The sequence below is a fragment of the Penicillium mononematosum genome, assembly GCF_028829835.1.
Source record: "Penicillium mononematosum strain IBT 11891 chromosome Unknown utg000005l:1.0-9366267.0:1.0-9372171.0, whole genome shotgun sequence".
Classification (NCBI taxonomy): Eukaryota; Fungi; Ascomycota; class Eurotiomycetes; order Eurotiales; family Aspergillaceae; genus Penicillium; species Penicillium mononematosum.
This window is the reverse complement of record NW_026643275.1, coordinates 1,348,277-1,371,476: the sequence shown is the minus strand read 5'-3', so window position 1 is coordinate 1,371,476 and position 23,200 is coordinate 1,348,277. Positions and strand designations below refer to the sequence as shown.

Genomic DNA, 23,200 nt, shown 5'->3' with positions numbered 1-23,200 from the left:
CTTTTGCTATTGCAATCTAGCAACTGGATTCTATCTTACTATTCACTTCACTAAATATGAAGCTCAGCCAGGATCTAATTATTTCTCTTCTATTTATCAAAGTAGCATGTGCAGCTGCAGGTATGCTTTGCTCTGCAAGGCTAAATCCATCCTTGATATGTGACTGTCCGAAATGGTGCACCTCAGATGACTATTCCTGTGCTTGCTTTGACATTGGAGAAAATACGCCCCCTGAGTAAGTGAGCTATATCTGTCTGGCTAAATACAATTAATGATTAAAATAGCAACAGAAGAAGACGGACTGCAGAGGAGACAGAGACACAGGAGATTCTGAAATGCACTAAAGTAGCACCTCAGCTGTCGAGAGCCTATTGTGGCCCCCCATCAGACACGTGTTGCGAGTATTACGTGGAAGGTAGAAAAATTTGCCAGTGTACAACCAAATCGGCTTGCAGGTTCGTGGGGGGGACTACTGGCAACGCCTGCTATGATAGATACGGCACATGCACGACATCACCATTCTGAGGGTAGGTCTTGGACGGAACGGTGCGTCGGTGGGAATATTTATTTGAAAGCCTCCTTGACTTGCAACGCAAAGACAAACAAGTTCTTGCGTACACTCAACAAGGAAAAGTGGTGCTTGGAAGGGCCGGGATGGCCAGAAACTTTGAAGTCAGGGCTGCGAACTGCCTCATCGGACGGCTTACCCTCGATGAAGGCCGTAATCTGCTTTTTTTTAGGGTGGGATTGCCTATATTCTTAAGTAAATTGAATCCCGATGTGCTCCGAAATTCCCTGAGAAACCCGCGAAGCTGAATCTCTTGAGTTGAACACCTCTTCGATCAGAGGAATATCGGACGGTTATCAGGGGGTTTTGATTAATGGCCGCAAACTACGGAGGTGGTTTATGTTCTCGCCACGTAGCTAGCAATTTGCTCAATGGCTCATCATGAATTATATCAAATTATGAGGGGGAAGACCAGGCGCCACTCTACAGACGGTCGGTGGAGAGGGTCATAGTGAGCGCCCTGATAAGAGAGAGTGCTTACGCGAGCAGCAGACGGTGCTACGTATCGGCTGTATGGATATCTTGTGTAATTTACAGACTGATTGATCATGTGATACGCCCTTACAATACATTCCGATAATCCAAAACAGGCTAAATCAAATGTAGCCTAGCGGGCTTCAAAATAGGGTTCGGGAAAGAACCAAAGCGAGTAAAGTGGTGAAACTGATTTCGATCCATCCTGTACCGCTGATATTACCACAATTGATTTTTGACTGGTAACTCAACTAGGCCCAACTAGAAATTGAATTAATTGTGGGCTTGCTCCTACGTTATCGTTCTTAACCTGCAGCATGGTTCCTGGCCTGCAGCATGGTTCCTGGCCTGCAGCATGGTTCCTGGCCTGCAGCATGGTTCCTGGCCTGCAGCATGGTTCCTGGCCTGCAGCATGGTTCCTGGCCTGTAGCATGGTTCCTGGCCTGCAGCATGGTTCCTGGCCTGCAGCATGGTTCCTGGCCTGCAGCATGGTTCCTGGCCTGTAGCATGGTTCCTGGCCTATAGCATCGTTCCTGGCCTATAGTATGGTTTCTGGCCTATAGTATCCATTTTGTAATCCGTATAACCACTACCGCGGGCTTAAAATATAAATTATACCTTCTTTCTCCGAATATAGGGAAGTTAACTAGGCTTTAAGAATTAATATAGTTAAAAAGCTAAGAAAGAAGGCCTAAAAGGCCTAGCGAAATACCTATAATATCTAAATACTCGTATCTATAGAAGTAAGTTTAGACTCCGAATCCTATTAATCTAAATCCTTAAGCGTATAAGAATTAAGGTAAAAGTATAGTTAAAATAAGAAGGGTAAAGCTCCTAAATAGAAGGCGAGATTTATTAGAAGCCTAATACTCCTAGATAACTTTACCCTAAATATAGATAACTACAAATTAAATAACGAAATAGATATCGAACTTAGAGATACTTCTAATTAAGATATTCTAATTAAGTATAAGCTAGACCTACTAAGCTACTAGATTAAAAATGTTATTTATAGTAAGATATCTAAAGAGTCGGAAAAAATAGTTAAGGATTTCTTTATATCCTAGACCCCTAATTATAAAGGATATCTTTAATTTTTTTTTAAAGGCTTAACTAATATATTCGAGGAGCTAACAAAGATTATAATATTAATAATATTAATATAGGTACTATATCTAAGACTAGCTATAATACTCTATATAAGACCTAGTAGTAAGTAGTAAATAAGATAATAAAGATAAGCTCTTTAGATAAATTCTAAGCGGTTTATAATATAATATATAGTTTTCTAAAGACTTTTAATAAATAGTATTATTTTATTAAGTATTAGAATATTAGTTAAAAGTAGGCCGAATAATTAATCTAGATACCGAATCTTAGTATTAATAAAGATACCGATTCTATTTCTAATAGTAGAAATAATTAGCTAGACTAAGCTCGCTAGCTTTTAGCTAATAAAGAATCTAATACTAAATCTAATATTAATATTAATAGTAGTTAACTTATAGGGCTTAATACCCTAGAAGCGAGAACTATAAAATAGTAACGCTAATTATATTTAGCTAAAGTATTATATTAGTAGTCTAAAGGTACCGGCTTTTAGATCTTTATACGCTATAGAAGCCGGTCTATACCGATCTATTATATTTAGACTAGATTATATAAAAGCTATAATCTAAGTTAGATTAAATATATTTTAACTATAAAAACTTATAGTACCGCTAAAGTAACTAGAACTAGGAACGGGCTTCCTAAGGAGTTTTAGAAATACTAGTGAAAGTATATAGAGGACTTTATTAGTATCGGTTAGAAGGTCGAAAATAATAATAAGTAAAGGCTTAATCCTTTTAATCTACTACTATCCGCTAAAGATATAGTATATCTATAAACTCGGATATTTATTAAATAGAAAGATAGTCTATTTACTTTAGAAAGACAAACTTTTATCTATTATATTATAGCCGGCTCTACTTTAGATAGAGATAGAGTGATTTATTAAAAAGCTAAAGAGCTTAAAAGTACTTATTATAGAAAGTATAGATTAGATAATATTAATAAAGATTATAATAGTAAAGTTAGTAAGACTATATATAATATAAACTAATATAGATTAAAGATAAAGAATTAATTTAAAGCTAGTAAAAGTGATAATAATAGGAGCGACACCTCTATTTAGTTAAGCTATAATTATAGTAGAAGATACTATAGTAAACTAGTTTATAGCCTAGCGTTATCTATATAGAGACGAAAATCAACTTATAAAATAAAAACGGACTCGGCGATAGAGATAAAAGAGCTTAAGCGTTAGATTCGGCTACTAAAGATATATAACCTAAGACCCCTTTAAAAGACGTAAGAATTATAGCGGAGATAACGCTAAAGTAACTATAGGCGTATAGTATAATAAAGACTTATAATTTTATATATTCCTTTAGTCTTATTATAAGCCTAGTATTAAGCCGAATTTTTTACTTTTATATTATTTCTAATAAACTAGCCTTATATATTACTTTTAGTCTTATTTTATAGTTTAGCTTAGCTTAGAAATTGCTAGACTTACCTTATTTTCTAAACGATTATATCTTTTTATAGTCCTCTTTAATCTAGTATACTTATATATTAATCACTATAGGCTTCCTTATAATCCTTTTACTATCTATTTCTATATTCTATTTATAAATAATAAAATAATATTTTCTCGATTAGTTCTCTACCTATATCGTATCCCTATTACTATTAAATAATATCGATAGATAAATATCTATCTAAGACTAAAGAGTTTAATTAGTCGAAGTATATAGGCTTAATATCTAATTATACTATACTACTTACTAATATCTAATTAAATACTAGGGGCTAAGTCTATTACTATTAGTCTTAGATATAAAGTTCTTTCTTTAGCTAGTTATTTACTATAATATTTTCTTTTCCTCTTCTTACGCCTATTTAGATTAACTTTCCTCTAAACGTAACTATAGAGCTATAATAGTAAACCGATCTAATACTATTATTATAGCCGATAATAAAGAACTACTAAACCTCTAGCTAGATAGTTTACGACTTTAAAGGGCCCCTCGCTATAATTATAACTATAAAGATTCCGAGAGTATATTTATTAATATAGCCGATAATAAAACTCGATCGCGGAAATATAAAAGAACCGAAAAGAAAAAGCTATCTACTTTAGTACTTATTCTTTATACTCTCTTCTTTATCCTTATCTAATAATAGTCTAGGATAATACTATCTAGCTACTTAATAAAGAAGTCCGCTATAAAATAAAATAGTTAAAAAAGGAAAACCGAATATATTAAGATAAACTTCGCTAAGAGAAAGAGAGGTACTAAAAGGCGTAAATAGATCTTTCTAGAGAAAGAGAAAGATATATTTTAGAGTATAAGATCTATTATATATAACTAAATCACTAGATAACAATTCTATATAGATATATAGTTTATAAATCGTATATAGAAAAGCTCGAAACCCTAAAAAGTTATCCTATCTACCGAATACTATCTATAGGATATATTAAATACCTACCCTTTATAAGATAAACTATATATATTATTTTCTAGATTATCTAAGCTAATAAGCGTCTATTTTACTATAAAAATATACTATAGGATATAGAATAGAATAACTAATTTCTAAATAATTTAAGACACTATTATAGTTAGATTATTATTAAATTAAACTTAGCTAGATATACTCTTAATATTATAGGATAAGCGCGCTATATTTACTATAGACTATAAAAAAGCTAGATATAAGTATTCTCTAAGATAGATAGAGGAAATAGGAAAGAAAACTATTAATTATATTAGCTAACTAAAAGAGAGGGGTATTAAACACTAGATTCTATCGCCGAAGATAGGAAGACTATCTTAGTAATTTAAGAATATCGTATTTATTAAACTTCTCTCTAAACTATAGAATTAAGATTAATAGTTCTATACCTCTAATAAAGGGTAGATTTAACTATCTACCTTACTTTTAATACCTCTTATCTAGGCTATTAAAAAGAACCGGTTCGAGGTTATTATTATACTTCTAGTATATATTATATAGAAGCTCTATTTTATCGAATTCAATTTAATAATAGTAGTTTTTTTTAGTTACTATAAAAATCTTAGCCCCTTTATTTTAAATAATATATATCCCCTTTTATAAATTCTTATCCTACACTATTCTTTTTAAATAATTTTCGGCCTACTCTTATTAAAGGTAGGTCTTAGGGGAGTTCGGATTAGATATTTTATTAAAGAAAACCGATATATTATTATTATTATTAAACTTAAAAATTTAACTAGATCGAGATAGATATAGTAGAAGATTATAGATCTACCTATCTTAAGATAGTAGTATTTATAAAGTATTCTACTTTATAATAGTAAAAAAAAGAAATCCTAAAATAGTCCTAGTAGGGAGTTTAAGAACCTTTATCGGAGGTTATATAATATTACTAGGTAGAAGATAGTTTTCTTTATTAATAATAGTATTAGATATAGAGATTAAATAATATTTAAGAACCTATCTATATAATCTAGATCTACTAATATAGATTAATATCTAATATAAATTACTTAATATTAGAGTAGAACCACTTCTTATTAGAAATTATATTTATAAATATAGGAATATTAATATTCCGATAGCCACTTTTAATATAGATTAGCGTATTTTAGTATTAAAAATAGAGAAATATTAAAAAAGTATAGGTAGTAATACCAATTTCCGGAAGTACTATAGTATATAGATAGGCGGTCGAGTAAGATCTTATATCTTTTACTATAATACTCGATTAACGCTCTACTTAATCTAGTAGAATAAAAGTATATAACTAATTTCGATATACCCTAGACTATAGACCTAAAAATAATATTATAATTAATAAAATATAGGTACCTAAAATAATACTATAGAGTATATTACTATAATCCCTACTCTCTATACCGAGAATAGTATTATAGAGTTACTTACTTATTACCTTCGGCTTTTTTATTATATACTTAATTATAAGTACCTTTCTTTTCTTATTATTTATATAGTAAAGGTATATCTCTTATATATCTACCTTAGAACTATAGGCACTTTACTTATTAAAGTCTCTATAATAGTATAATCTCTTCGGCTATATTAAAAACTTCTTTATCCGTTTATACCCTATCTTTAACTTTATCTAATATATTACTAGCTTTTTACTTTATATTATAATAGCTAGCTATAATTTCCGGCGTACTAAAACCGAGTTACCGCTATAATTAGAATAGTTTCAAAAAGCTTTATATTCTAATATCTATCTTAGGTCTCTCTAGGCGTAGCTTTTCCCTACTGGTTTATAAAAAGAGTAATAGATAAGGATAGTGCTAAAGAAGGTACCGACTCCGAGTCCGAAGAACCTCTACTCTAAAATAGGTTTTTAATAACTAAGTTATAGTAATAAGCGGAAGATTATACTATTTACTTTAATTTATCTACTAATTAGGTAGGTATAAAATATCGCGTCTAATTATATATTATCTAGCGGGTAAACTAATATAAGATATATAGTTAGTTTCGAATATACTAATAGTAATAGGACGAATAGATATTTACGATTCGTACCCTAAGCTAAAGATATCGATATCTTCTAACAATCTCTATCGAATACCCTTCTATTAATAGTCTATTATCTTCTATTAAAGCCCTCTTAAAGAATTTTTTAGGGTAGTAAACCCGGCTCTATACCTATCCTCTAATTAAAAAGTCCTCTAGTAACTATTATATAGTTAAATTATTAAAAAGTAGGAATAATTTATCTTCGATCTTCGAAATAATTATATCGGAGTCGAATAAGCTATTTAGGTAAGTTATAAGTAACGACTATAGAACTAGCGGTTCTAGTCTTTATAGAGCCGCTAGGTTAAGTATAAGATACTATATAAATACTATAGAGATATATACGCTCGGATATATATTTATATCCCTAATATAGCCTAGTATAATAATTAATATATAAAAAGCGAGAGAGCTTATCTAGAATAGAAGCTAGGATAAGAGGTCGCTATATATAGAATAGCTAGCTATAGTAGATATACCGGATACCTATTTTATTACCACTAGGCGATCTTCCGCTATAGGATTATATAACTTCACTTTAAAATCCGTTTCTATAACTCTATATTTACTCCTATATTAAAATATAGCGGAGATATTGTAAGATATGAAGAGAATACCTTATTACCCGTTCCTACATACTTGGCTAATCTCGTTTTATAGAGTAGTAAGAAACACATTCGCCCAAGAAACAAACTCATCAACCGGAGCTTATATGAGAAGCGCAGCGTGAGCAGTCACAAACGAAGATCCTTTATTACATCTCATGACTAACACAATTCTTTGTCTAGATTCCGCGTCTAATACTAGCGATTCCCTAGGACGCGAGCTACCTAAACCGTTATAAATTCAAAAACCTCTAGCCCGTATATATCAGGCCCTATTAGTACGCTAGTATTACCTTACTAGATAAAGGAGCCTCTAGTAGGAACCTCTATCTCTATTCTAACCGATCCTTTTATAAAAAGGATTTCGTTCGGCTATAGCTTTAGCTTAACTAGTTAGTTTTCCCGCGTTTCCTCTTTCGTTATATCCTATAGGTATAGTATAAAAGTCACTCTAGCTTCGTCGATATTCGAAAGATCCCAAAAGATAGATATTATAGGATAAGATAAATATATAAGCCTAGTGCCCTATAAGTAGTTCTCGGAGGAGATAACAATAATAAGGCCTTAATAATAGGGAAAGCGAACTTCGCCTATAGCCTCTTTGATTTTCCGAGTGAACTACTATTTATTAGTATAAGCGAGGGATTAAAGTAAAAATAGGTATAAAAATAGATATAAAAATAGGATATATAAAAAGGGAGAATTATAGTCTTAAAGGTTATTATTAAATAGAGTACTCCTTTTATTTATAATAGTAGACTACTATATATTAAAGATATTAAAATCCTTTAGTCTTATAAGTAAGCTCTAAAGTCGAAATATATAGATAGATAGTAAGCTATTATAGAGAGTTAGATCGATAACCTATATATAAAAGGAACTTTCGATATTATATAGAAATTATTAGATAAAGAAAGAAGATTCTATTTTCTATACCCTAGTTATCTATAACGATCTAAGGAGGTTTCTGCTAAAGGTTTCCGCCTTAGTTATTATTTGTATATAATAGGACCCCACGTATAAAGGATCTCTAATCTTAAGGATCCTTTCTTTCTTTTCCTTTACTTCTCTATACTTAGTATTCTCGTTAAATACACTCTTTTTAATTAAAGATCTAGCTAGTAATATAATATTAAGTACCACTCTTATTTCTTTAATAGTACGTCTATATAGACTATTATTATAATTAGTTTTGGTCCTATTATTTCCCTACTTTTATTCTTTAGTATTATATAGCTAAGACCTCGATCCTAATCCTAAACCGAAGTCTCTAACTAATTAAAATAGCTAGATCGAAAAGAAACCTACTAATAAATTAAGGTAAATAGCCTACTACTATATCTAAAGATAATAAAAGTTATAAATAAGAGATAGTCGCTACTTTTAATCCGAATATTCTAACTTTTAATCTATAGAGACTAGTTAATACTTATAAATATAATAAAGAAAATAAATCCCCGATCCGCGAATATCTATATTAGACCCTAAATAAAAAGCGGTTCTATAAACTTATTTATAATTATAAGAAATTAAAAGATAAGATCTAGTAATTTAAGGATAAAGTAACTATCCTTTAAACTAAAAAAATTAAAAAATTAAAATATTTATTTAGGAGTATAATAAAGCTACTATTTATTAAAATATTATAATTTATAAGTATAGTAATCTTACCTTTCGTTTTATAAATATCTAGAATTAGATTAGTTCTAGTATACCGATTATAAAAGCCGCTACTATTTATAAAACTATAAAGATATCTAATATCCTAATATTAAATAATAGGAAAAGGGTCCGTTTTAAAATCTAAGAAACTATAATTCGCTAGAAACTTAAAGCTAATACTAACTATTATCCTCTACCTATTTATTATAAGCTTTATATTTAAAGTCGCTATAAAAGTAAAACCTAGCTATATATTACTTTTTAAATAAGTGCTAATATTAGTACTCCCTATAAAAACGCCGATAGTATTATCTTTTATCTAAAGACTATTTTTATAAATCTAAATCGATATACTAAAGCCTATATTATATACTATAAATTTAAAATAAAGCTAAAGGATAGTTTTACTAATTTTTTTATAGAATTTATATAGCTTATTAAAAAGGTAGCGGTTATAATCGAAAACTAAAAGCGAGACTTATATTTTAAGCTCCTCTACCTATTTTAAAACTAAATTATATAGGTAGTTAATTAGGAATCTATTTTATTCGATACTTTTATCTAGAATTATTAGAGTATATCTTATAAGATTAGTCTATAATAAAAAATAAAGTCTACTTTCTATATATAATCTTTAGTAGCTATTTTAAAAGGAAATAGCGATATATCTTTAATAATAATAAATTAGATATATACTTTTTATATAAAATATAAAAGAAATACTAATAATATTAGAATATTATCTACTAAAAGAGAGACTTTAATAAAAGAAAGATAATATTTCTATTATAAAGAATAGGGATATATAACTTATAAATATCTAAAAAAGAAACCGACTTTTATAGCTATAACTACTATCCTTATAATATCTATATTTTATATTAATAAAATTATATAACTTAAAGCTAATACCGATATCGATTTAGGAAAAGCTTATATTTAAATAAAGTCTTCTTTTTAAATAAAAGAAAGGTATTACTATTTTTATTAGATTTATAAAAGTTAATTAAAGGTCCTAAAGATAGTTTAGTTTTTAATATTTAGCTAATATATAATAGACGCTTATTTTCTATTTTAGTATTTAATAATACTAGAGTAGATAGATATATTTTTATTAATTTAATAATAATCCTATTACTAGATAAGCGTTTCGAAATTAGAGTAGAATAACTAAACTATAAATATCTAATATAAAGATTTTATAGTAAGCTAGTAGAACTAATATATTATATTACTATTTTTATAATTTATATAAATAGAAGGATATAATAATAGATTTTTATACTAATTATAGACTTTAGATAATATAATATAATCCTAAAATAGATATAATTTATAAAATATAATATTCTTTTTAACTACTAATAATATTATATAATCTAGTTAGATAAAAGAATATTATTCGATAAAATAGTAAATAAAATCTCTATCTTAATACTAAAAGCTATTATATAAAGATCTCTATAGAGTAAAGTCTATTAGAAAGATATAGATTATTAGGATCGCCTTTTAAAATAGTTTTAGAAAACTAACTAACTCTAGAATAATATCTATCTTTATATTTATAAATAATAATATAGCTATTAGTAGGTAAAGGAATAGAGAAGGATAGTCTAGAATATTGATAATAAAATCTCTAATATTTTAATCTCTTTCGAAAAAGAAGAAGATTTAGAACTACTACTATCTTCTATCGATATTAGTACTATTAATAGAGCCGGATTTAATAGACTATAATTAAAGATAAAAAGAGGTTTAAAAAGCGGAGTTAAGATTTTTATAACCTTACTTTATAAAATCGATCGAGTTCTTTCTATAAAATTATCTATTAAAAAAGATCTTAAGCTTAATAAAATTAAAAGAATATTATCGAAAAAATACTATAACCTTATTAAAATATTTTTTAAAAAAAGAATTAGATAAACTATCTCTATATCGGCCTAATATAGATTATAATATTATTCTTAAAGCCGAAGCCTAATTAGGATACTATCCTCTTTATAAGCTTTTTTTTAATAAATTAAAAGCTATAAAATAGTATATTATTAAAAATCTCGATAAAGGATTTATTATTCTAAGTGCTATACTATATATTTTACTAATTCTTATAGTAAAGAAGTCTAGTAGTAGTCTCTATTTTTATATAGATTTTTAAAAGCTAAATACTATTATAAAAAAGGACTATTATCTTTTACCTCTAATTAATAAAGTTCTATAGTAAATTAGTAAAACTAAGTTCTTTATAAAATTAGATATTTAATAAGGTTTCTATTAGATTTATTTAATACTAGAAATAGAAGATCTTATAACTTTCTATATAAAATATAGATCTTTTAAATATAAAATTATACTTTTTAGTCTAACTAATAATCCCGCTACTTTCTAATAATTTATAAATAGTATTTTAAATAAATATCTAAATAACTATATAATTATATTTATAGATAATATTTTAATCTATAATAAGACTTTTAAAAAATATAAATAGTAGATTAGAGAAATACTTTCCTATCTATAGAAAGTAGGTCTATAAATAGTACTATTAAAATATAAATTTACTATTACTAAAATAAAGTTTTTTAGTTTTATTATAAATACTAATAGTATTATAGTTAATCTAAAAAAGATTAGTATAATTTAGTTATAGAAGTCTCTATTAATAGTAAAAAAAGTATAGTCGTTTTTAGGTTTTTATAATTTCTACTAATAATTTATTTAAAGATATAGCGCTATTTCGAAGCTTTTATACTATCTAATTTAGTAAGATATTTCCTATAATTAGTCTTTATTTTATAAAATAGCTTTCTAGCTTCTAAAAGAGAAACTAATAAATATACCTATTCTTTATTATTATAATCCCGCTTATTATATTTAAATAGAAATAGATACCTTAGATAGAGTATTTAATATAGTTCCTTTTTAATACTATAAAAATAATAATTTCTAATATCTAGTAGTATTCTTTTTAAAAATAATATAATCTATAGAGATAAACTATAAAATATATAATAAAAAGCTTCTAATAATTATCTATATACTATAAGAATAGCGATCTAAACTTAAAAGACTTTCCTAAAAGGATTGTTTTAAGATCTTTATAGATTATTAGTCTCTAAAGTATTTTATAACTATCTAATAAATAAATTAATAATAAATAAAATAGAGTAAATTTCTCTTCTAATTCTATTTCCTAATTAAATACCGACTTAGTAAAAAGAATATTATTATAGATATTCTATTATAAAAGGAAATATTATATACCGATAATAGCCGATAAATTACACTTCTATCTATAAAATATCTAGAAAAAGGTATATAATTAAAAGTTAAGATTAGTCCTATTAATCTAAAAGATATTTAATACTAAAAGATTATAGAAATAGTAAAATATACTAATAGATAGAGTATAAAACTAGTAAAATTCTACCGAATTACCAAAAATAAAGATAATAATTGCTAGATATTATAAAATAGACTCCTCCTTTTTAAAAAATAACTTAAAGTTCCTAATAAAAGTAATATATAAACTAGATTATTTAATAATATATACTATTAGCTAATAATAGCCTACTTTAATATTAAAAAACTAAAGAAAATAACTACTATATAATATTATTAGTCTAAATTAGTAAAAGATATAGAAAGATATATCTATAACTATCTAATATATAAATAAATTAAACTTTAGTATAATCGGACCTTAAGACTTCTATACCTACTCCTGATCTCTAAAAGTCTTTAGTACTATATTATAATAGATTTCTGTTCTTTCTTTAAAGATTACTATAGCTATAATATAGTTTATATAATAGTAAATCGTTTTAATAAAAGACTAATCTTAGTCCTATATTATAAAAAGATAATAGCGAAGTAAATAGTAAGACTCTTTATCGATTATATACTTTAAAGTATAAGTATATCTAATAGTATTATTTTAGACTAAAGTAGTTAGTTTATTTCTAAGTTCTAGATAGAGTTCTACCGAATTATAAGAATTAAAAGAAAGCTTTTTATAGCTTATTACCTTTAGACTAATAGTTAGAGTAAGATTATAAATTAGTATATAGTATAAAGATTAAAGCTATATATAGAATTTAACTAGAATAACTAGTTAGAGTATTTATTAATAGTTAATTTTATAGTATCGATTCTTCTTTAAAAGATAATAAAGAAATTACCTTTCTTTATTAAATAAGGATATAAACCTTCTATATTATTTAATTAGAGAGACTAAAGAACTATAATATAGAATAAATAAGAAACTACTAATATATTAATCTAGCTTTATAATATCTAAAATAAGATAAAATAGTAGATTACTAATTCTTAATAGAAAATAATTTAATAGATAAATAAACGATAGTAAAAAGAAGACTTTAATATCGGAGATTATATTTTTATAATAATAAAGGATTAGATATTAGATCGGCCTAGCCGAAAGCTTTTATATCTTATTAATAGTCTATATAAGATTCTTAAAAAAGTTAGAAATATATATCGGATCGATCTATCTAATTTAATCTAAGTATATCTAGTATTTAATCTAAATAAACTTTAGAAAGCGATAATATTAGAATCCCTTTAAAGATAATATATTAATCCTCTATTACCGATTAAGATTTCTAAAGAAAATAAATAGGAAGTTAATAAAATCTTAGATTTAAGAATATATTATTAAAAGTTATAGTATTATATCTAGTAGCTTAGTTATAATCTTAATCTATAATAATATCCTATAGAGAACTTTAAGTATACTCTATAGAAGATCTAAGATTTCTATAACTAGTACCCTTTAAAGCCTAGTCCTCTTATACGTTTATAGAATTAGGTTAATATAGCGAGAGATAAAATTATACTCGAGGATTATACTAATAATAATAAACTAGTATTTAGAGACTAAATATAATTTTAGCCGGGGGTTATATAACGATCTAAAGAGGTTTCTACTAAAGGTTTCCGCCTTAGTTATTATTTATATATAATAGGACCCCACGTATAAAGAATCTCTAATCTTAAGGATCCTTTCTTTCTTTTCCTTTATTTCTCTATACTTGGTATTCTCGTTAAATGCACTCTTTTTGATTGAAGATCTGGCTGGTAACATTATCTAGAATATATTAGTGAAAATTATCTTTACTTTTATTATTTAATAAGGTTATAAATAGCGTTAGTTCAATATAGTTACTATATACCTTAATACTTTATATAAGAATTATAAGATAGTTTTTATTATTTAATCTATTAGCTTCGAATATTAAAGGCTAGATATTAGAGTAAAAGACTAAGTCTACTAATTAAAGTAAGCCTTATATAGACTTTATAACTTAGCTACTCTCTAGAATAAAAAGCTTAATATTAGGCTAAATAAGATCGGTTTCTATATATTTAATAATAGTCTATATATATATATAAAGAAATATAGTAAGTCTATTTAGTTTTTATTAGTATATATAGATAACTTTATAACTACCGCTCCTATAGATAGGGAGATAGACTAGATTTTTTAAAAGGTAAAATAGTAGTTCGAAATTAAAGATATAGAGGAGATATCTTATTTCTTTAGTAGTCCTATTTTATAAAACTATAAGAAAAAGATAATCTAGATATTATAAAAGGTATATAGTTTTTAAACACTATAACTTATATAAATATAGTTATATATACCACTTCCTATTCTACTATCACTAAGTAGAAAGTAGGATATAGATAATAATAATCTAGAGACTCTTTTTTTATAAAGATAAATATATATAATATAGATCTTTTATTAGTAGGCTAAATTAGCTAACTATTGAGATAAGACTAGATCTTAAATTCGCTATTATAAAGCTTTAATATTATATAGCTTTATCTATAATAAATAATATAGAAGCTATATATATAGTTTATAAATACCTAAAGGGGATAACCGAGCTTTATATTACTTTTAGAAAAGTCTCTAATATAATATTCTTTATATATATAGATACTTTATATAGTAATTAATATAATACTAAATCTATAGAAAGTATAATTTAGTTCTTTAAAAGAGCCTCGATATACTAATATATTAGAAAATAGATTATTATAATACTATCTTCTACTACTATAGAATAGTACGTATTAGATAGACCTATATAAGATATATAGTAGTTTTTAATAATAGCTACTACTTTTAATCTATAAAACGTTAGAGAACTAATTATAATCTTAACCGATAATATTAATATCTAGTTACTAATAAAAAAGAAATTATATAAAAATAGTACTTATTAGCTTAATATAAAATGATTTTTTATTAAAGATATAATTTTCTAAGGTAAAATCGATCTATAGAGAATAGATATAAAGAATAATATTACTGATAGATTTATAAAGCCGCTTAAGAAGGATTAATATAAGCGTTTTATTTAGATACTAGGTCTTAATTAATCTATATATAAAATTTCTAGATAGAAAGGAGGTTTATAAAGTATAGGAAAACGATAGAAAATAGTAAAAATAATAAGAGGTTTTTATATAGAGAGTTAAAAAGATTATATTATAATAGTTAGTCCTAAAGGGGGGTATTAGAGTAGTCACGTAATTAGTATATAATTATTATATAATAGCCCGGGTCCTAGGACTTCTAATAGTTAGTGCAGATGGCTTCCTCTCTCTCTTCTTTTCCTCTCTAGAGTCTAATACAGTTTCCCTTATATCATTTCATTCCTGCGTAGCCTTCTCTCTCGCTAACAAATTTCCTAAGGTTTTCATATATCTTCAGAGATAACTAAAACTAATAGGGTTTTATATGAAAGTGGCTTGCCCGTGAGGAGGAAGAGAAATTAAATAAAGTCCAAATGAAAGCAAAGCATACATTAGGGGGGGGGAAGCAATTCGAGCCCTTAAGCGGTTATCGAGCATTCCAATGCCTAACATACAGAGTTCGTTTCTCTACTAGCGACTTATACCTCATATTGCGGTCGCTCTGTACCCAGTATAATTCATTCGAAGTAGTCAATTGGACTGAGCCACTATCGCAGAACTGTTACTGTATCTCAATTTTTTGGGGGGGGGGGTGAACAAGGAACATCGCCATAATACCAGTCAAATCAGTCCTCATATCGATACGACGGAAGGAATGGGCCAGTCTTGGAGCAAGTCTTATAGAAAGTTAAGCCCAGTCACCCCAAAATGGTCGTCTACAATACGCAACGAAAAGAAGCTTCACTTCTGCCCTTATAATCCCTCCAGTTGGTCACCGGAAGGATTAATTCTCGAATAGTGCCTTATATACGGCCGCCAGACTTTCGACATGGACGACGATGTCGACAAGGTATTACACTGAAGGGGAGATTTTACTAATCCGTGACTTCTATATGGATATGTCCTACATTAGAGGTATTCCCCAAGCAGTTAGTTTTTAGCGGTATGTACTAGAGACGGTTAAAGCATATTCATTGTTTCAGACGGCAGTTAGTATGCTCTTAGCCTTGCTTACTCGACGCCCGCACGTACTCCAATATACTTGGATCGCAGTAGGACTTCTTCCCGGATATCGTTCCAAAAATAAGCTCGTCACCTCCGACTATGGTCGTTACTCGTCTCTTCTTAGCTCCAGCAAAAAATCCACCTCTTCTAAAGACCACTGTAAGCGCCTCCTACCCTTTCGCTGAGTCTCGTTGCGACCATCACGAGATAGCGAGTGTCGTGGTAGCTTAGTCGACCGCCTATCTCTATCCTTATAAGCTATAGATATGTTTTGCTTATTACGTTTTCTACGTCCCACCTATCGCGAGGGTGCGTTCTAAGTAAAATCTTTAAAGCGTAAAGGCTATTATAAAGACTATTATAAAGACTATCTAGGAGACATTTTAGATAGTAACGGTATAGAAGTGTAAAGGTATACAGTATTCAGGTGTACGGCCTGTCAACCGGGTAAGATACAATGGCTGTGGGAGGGGATCAATGTATTGTCTCTATGTGCCAAGACTAATTCTTGTCAGAATTCAGGGGGGCCAGGGGGGCCTTGGGATTTTAGGAAAACAGTATGCCAAGATACAGGGCCGATCACATGACGAACCCCGCTCGCTTCGGCCATGTCACATCTGACACGCCTATGTTAGCTGATCCCGTTTCACAATTGAAAGGACCTTTATCCTTTACAAGAAGGCGGTTAAGAAACCTCTAGAAGGAACGTTATAAAGTAGGCTTATCGAGGACCGTAAGTTTGGATATAGAGAACTCCGCGACCGAAGATCTCTTATGTTTGATCTAATAAGATAGCTAAACTAATCTCTAACGGGGCTTGGGACTGATTAGGGCATTCCCTAACGATATTATTACTCGGGGCTAAGACGTTTTCCTTTACCCTTTTTAACGTTATTAGTGGGCGCCTCCTTACTTTAAAATTAGGCCTACCTAACAACGGTAAATAGTTACTTATCAACGTCCGTATTACTCGATCTTTCTCGAGGTTATTAATATCGTTATCGCTATCGCTCGAGCGACTATACTATCGTATTCTAGTTAGAGATTTCCTCTTAGCCCTTATATCTACTTTATCGTTTCGGCGGATAGGGATAATAACAGAAACGGTAGGAAATTGCTTCCGCTAGGCGGAATTTGCCTTTTATCACGTATAAAAGGAGGGAGGGTTTTCTAGTATAGCTTATGATTGGTTAACCGAGCGAGTTTAAGGTCTAAGACGGGAGAAGGCACGGGCTTAACTCTCGGTGAGTCTGCCTCTTATATCCTTCTCTAAAATAGCCGTGCTAATTGAGAGTTTTTTAACCTAGACAATTTATGTTACGACCCTATTTCTTATAATACCCGTCTGGGCTCTATGGTTTTCTAACCCAGATATAGTATTATCTACGATAGATTTATCTTAGATAACGGTTTTAATACTAGGCTATACTAGTATATCTATCGGAGGTGATAGTAAGATATGCGGGTAAGCTAAGCTAACTTCGGGCGGAGTAGTGCTCTTATTAGTCTTATTATAAGTTCTTAGCGACGGGATACTATTATAGTGCTATCTTAGGAGGTCGGTTTAAGTAACGGTTAAGGTAATAGGCGGATCTTATATAAGTTAGCGAGATAAGTCGAATAGAAATATAATATTTCGCGCCTACTAGTATAATATAACTAAGGTTCTACCGGGGTTAAAGCCGTATCTAAGTTATTAAAAGACTCTCCTAAAGGGTATCGGTCTAGATAATCTAGTAGATAATATTAGCTAGGCTTACTTACTATAGTTTAGTAATAGTTCTAATATACTAGTTACTAAGTATATATAGTCGCTTTTAGGTATATCGGTATAACACTCGTTTTAGAGCCCTAAATCGAGGTATACGTCTAAGTCTATCCTATATATTTCTTAGCCGTTTTACGTTATAGCTCTCTCTATTTCGATATTAAATTTATTTCCTATATAAGAATCTAAATTTTCCTTTAGGGTATCTTAGGATACTAGAGAGATATTAGTACTAGTACTAAATGCTAAGTTAAAGGTCGCTTTTTAGAATTATAGTCTCGGCGGGAGGGTATAGGGAAGGGGCTAAAGAGCTATAGAGGTATTATAGGCCCTTTAATAAGAAGTAGGGAGCGTATATAAGGAGGACTTTATAGGAGGGTAAGAGTAGAAGCTAATATTATTAAGGCTAATATATATAGCGGCTAAATTAATAGATAGTAAATAAGAAGTGATTACCGAAATAGAAAAGAAACGCGGATAGCTTATAAAGTATCTAAAATCACTTCTTTAAATAATACTAAGTAGCTCCGCCGTATCGCTATATTACCACTTAGAGGTTATATATACTAGTATCCTCATTTAGCTACCAATCTCCTAAGCTATATTAGGATCTATAAATTAGACCTATAAGTAAAGGTAGTTTCTTTATCGGTATCTACCTCACTTAGAGACTATAGCTAATTACTATAGCTACTATCTTATATATAAGTATACCGATTCGCCGCGGCTCTATCGGACTATTCGGATATATAGACGCCTTTATAGACTAATTCCCTAGACTAATCCCTCTAACTTTTCCGTAAACTATAGTAAGTAGTTCTATATTAGCCTTATAGAGCTATAATCTATAATATCCTAGTTCCTAAACTAGTATAGTACCCTATAAGCGATAGATCGTCCGGTTATAGTTACGAATATAACCTAATAATTATCCTACTATTCGGATAATTCTATAGTAGTTTCGATAGATAATTATATAGCCCGCTCGAGCTTTCTTATAAGTTATTATCTATTAGGAATTAATAGAGCGCCTTCGGGACTATACCGGATAATAGGAATCCGGGGACGTAAGAGGCATTTTTATTATTAGTAGTTACGCTACGCCGAGTAGATAATAACACTATATACCTATCGAAGGGTTATAGTCCTACCTCGGAAATAAGATATAGGCTAGATACGATTCCCTATATAGGAAAGATTACTTTAAAAGGTTTAAACCGGGCTAAAATAGGTAGCTCTTAATAGCTAGTAGACTATTTAGAGGCGGCTAACTTATATAGGCGAGGATACTTTATAAGCTATATTATATACCTCTATCTAGGAAAGATTAGTATCTTATATAACGGATATCGAATCAGTCGGTAGATACTAGCGACTTTATAGTGATATGAGTGGGGAGCGAAGGGGGCGAAGTACTCCTTATAGGAATGGTTATTTCCGAAATATAGGGGGCCGGAGTAGTAATATCCGCGCTCGCGAGCTAAGGAGAACGTACGGCCGTAGGAAAGAAGAGAGAGGTGGTCGAGCGACGTACTATCTAGACTATATAGTTAATAAAGGCTCCCGAGGGCGGCGACTAGCGGCAGTTCCCGTTTAGGGATAGTGCGAGACACTATACCCGATAGGGCGACGCTAAACTAGAATAGGGCGATACGAGACGGCCGCTAAACCCAACATGGGGGGTTGCCGGAAACGGCGCCCTTTTGGTAAATGCGAATTGTACTCCTATTAGACTCTTTAATAGTAGGATTCTCCCTTTTTTAATATTATCGATAAAGTAAGCCTATAGCTCTTTGAACTCTATTTATAAAAGAGGATAAATCGGATTATAAAGTAGAGTTTTATCTTCTTTAAGCTTAATAGTATAGTTAGAGCTCTTTATCTTTAGTAGTATACTAGCCTTTCTATAATCGAATATATTAAGATACTTGTCAGCGAGAGAGAAGGCTACGTAGGAATAAAATGATATAGGGGAAACTGTATTGGACTCTAGAGAGGAAAAGAAGAGAGAGAGGAAGCTATCTACACTAACTACTAGAAGTCCTAGGACCCGGGCTATTATATAATAATTATATACTAATTACGTGACTACTCTAATACCCTCCTTTAGGACTAACTATTATAATATAATCTTTTTAACTCTCTATATAAAAACCTCTTATTATTTTAGCTATTTTCTATCGTTTTCCTACGCTTTATAAAACCTCCTTTCTATCTAGAAATTTTATATATAGATTAATTAAGACCTAGTATCTAAATAAAACGCTTATATTAATCCTTCTTAAGCGGCTTTATAAATCTATTAGTAATATTATTCTTTATATCGATTCTCTATAGATCGATTTTACTTTAAAAAATTATATCTTTAATAAAAAACTATCTTATATTAAACTAATAAATACTATTCTTATATAATTTCTTTCCTATTAGTAACTAGATATTAATATTATCGGTTAAGATTATAATTAGTTCTCTAACGTTCTATAGATTAAAAGTAGTAGCTATCTTCGAAAACTACTATATATCTTATATAGGTCTATCTAATATATACTATTCTATAATAGTAGAAGATAGTATTATAATAATCTATTTTCTAATATATTAGTATATCGAGGCTCTTTTAAAGAACTAAATTATACCTTCTATAGATTTAGTATTATACTAATTACTATATAAAATATCTATATATATAAAGAATATTATATTAGAGACTTTTCTAAAAGTAATATAGAGCTCGGTTATCCCTTTTAGGTATTTATAAACTATATATATAGTTTCTATATTATTTATTATAAGTAAAGCTATATAATATTAAAGCTTTATAATAGCGAATTTAAGATCTAGTCTTATTTTAATAGCTAGCTAATTTAGCCTACTAATAAAAGATCTATATTATATATATTTATCTTTATAGAGAAGAATCTCTAGATCTTTATTATCTATATCCTACTTTCTATTTAGTAATAGTAGGATAGGGAGTACTATATATACTAATATCTCTACTAAACGAAGAGCTTCTAGAGTATAGACTTTCTATAATATTTAAATTGTCTTCTTTTTATAATCTTATAAAATAGTACTATTAAAGAAACGAGATAGCTCCTTTATATCTTTAATTTTAAACTACTATTTTACCTTTTAAAAAATCTAGTCTATCTCCCTATCTATAGGAGCGGTAGTAATAAAGTTATTTATATATACTAGTAAAAACTATATAGAATTACTATACTTCTTTATATATATATATAGATTATTATTAAATATATAGAAACCGATCTTATTTAGTTTAGTATTAAACTCTTTATTCTAAAGAGTAGCTAAGTTATAAAGTCTATATAGGGCTTATTTTAACTAATAGACCTAGCCTTTTACTCTAATATCTAGCTTTTAATATTCGAAGCTAATAGATTAAATAATAAAGACTATCTTATAATTCTTATATAAAACGTTAAGGTATATAGTAACTATATTAAACTAACGCTATTTATAACCTTATTAAATAATAAAGGTAAAGACAATTTTTACTAATATATTCTAGATAACTAGGATATAAAAAATAGAATCTTCTTTCTTTATCTAGTAGTTTCTATATACTACCTATCTAGCTTTAAAGCTATAAATCTTATTATCTTTAGTAACTTTTAAATCGTATACCTATTAACTAGATAATAGTATAATACCTTACAATTTCTATATAATATCGAAAGTTCCTTTTATATATAGGTTATTAATCTAGCTCTCTATAGCGGCTTACTATCTATCTATATATTTCGACTTTAGAGCTTACTTATAAGACTAAGAGATTTTAACGTCTTTAATATATAGTAGTCTACTATTATAAATAAAAGGAGTGCTCTATTTAGCGATAACCTTTAAGACTATAATTCTCTCTCTCTATATATCCTACTTTTATACCTATTCTTACACTTATTCTTACCCTAATCCCTCGCCTATACTAGTATTACCCTATAGAATATCTAGTCTTATATATACTCGTTTCGGTTAATATAGTCTTCGAGGATTTAGGAGATAGAGGGGGTTATTAGGAAAGCTATAGCGCTTTAGTAAGTATCTAATTCGGCTCGAATAGTAGGGAATAAACTATTCTAATAGGATAGATCCTATCTCGGTAATAGAATTATTTATACTAATTATAATAATAGATAGTTCTCGATTTATTATTATCGGATCGGGTTCGATTATAATTTAATTATAATTAATTATAGAATGATTAAGTTCGATTAGGATCGGGTTTTATTTAATTTCGATTAGGTTTATAATATAAAAAATCTCTATTTATAGAGTCTTTTCTCTAAAAGCTCCTAGTAAATAGTATAAAGAATTAGAGACTTTTTAAGGTATAGGATCTTCTATATTATAAATAGCTCGCTATATCTAATACTTATCTTTTTAAGCTTTTACTAGCCCCTATTATATATAAGTCTAAAATTAACGAATTAGAAGGGGTGTTTAGGGTAAGGCTTCCCTCTATAAAAACGGAATATACTATCGAATCTATACTTCCTAAGAGATAATATTATTATCTCGTTTAATAGACTAGTAAATAGTGATTAAAGACTTTAGAATTATCTCTAATACTATAGTCTTTAGAGCCTATTTTCTTAGCTATAGTAGTGCTAGTAGAAGAATTAGGGCTTCTATATTAAGCTAATTTATATACTAATAAATTATATTATAAGCCTAAAGCTATAATATAGGATATTAGGTAGTCTACTTTAGTATAGGCTACCGAATAGCCTATTATTTAAACTACTAGAAAATAGGCTAATAAACTAGGGTATCGTCTTTAATCTCTTAAATCCTAGATAATACCTTTAGTATAAGAGATATAGTCTATACTCTTCCTAATATATTTAGTCCTACTAACGCCTATCTCTACTAAATTATAGGCTTTATTAGGTTTTAAATTATAGGTTCTAGCTATTTACTAGTGATTACTATTTAGGGTACTAGCTTTAGTCTCTTAAATAGGAGTCTTCCTTTCTCTAGCCTTTATACTAGACTTATATTTTTATAGAGAGCTCTAGTATTATTATTATTTATATATAGTTT

General features: G+C 28.5%; 1 protein-coding gene across 1 annotated transcript; it reads left to right on the top strand.

Annotated features, from left to right (window-relative positions):
* Positions 1 to 1,359: 1,359 nt before the first annotated feature.
* On the top strand, positions 1,360 to 1,548 carry N7519_008610 (uncharacterized protein; the record flags this gene model as incomplete). The annotated part of the gene is made up of 1 exon (XM_057295385.1): positions 1,360 to 1,548. One exon carries the CDS (start codon positions 1,360 to 1,362, stop codon positions 1,546 to 1,548), a length of 189 nt encoding a protein of 62 aa, XP_057143267.1.
* Positions 1,549 to 23,200: the final 21,652 nt, after the last annotated feature.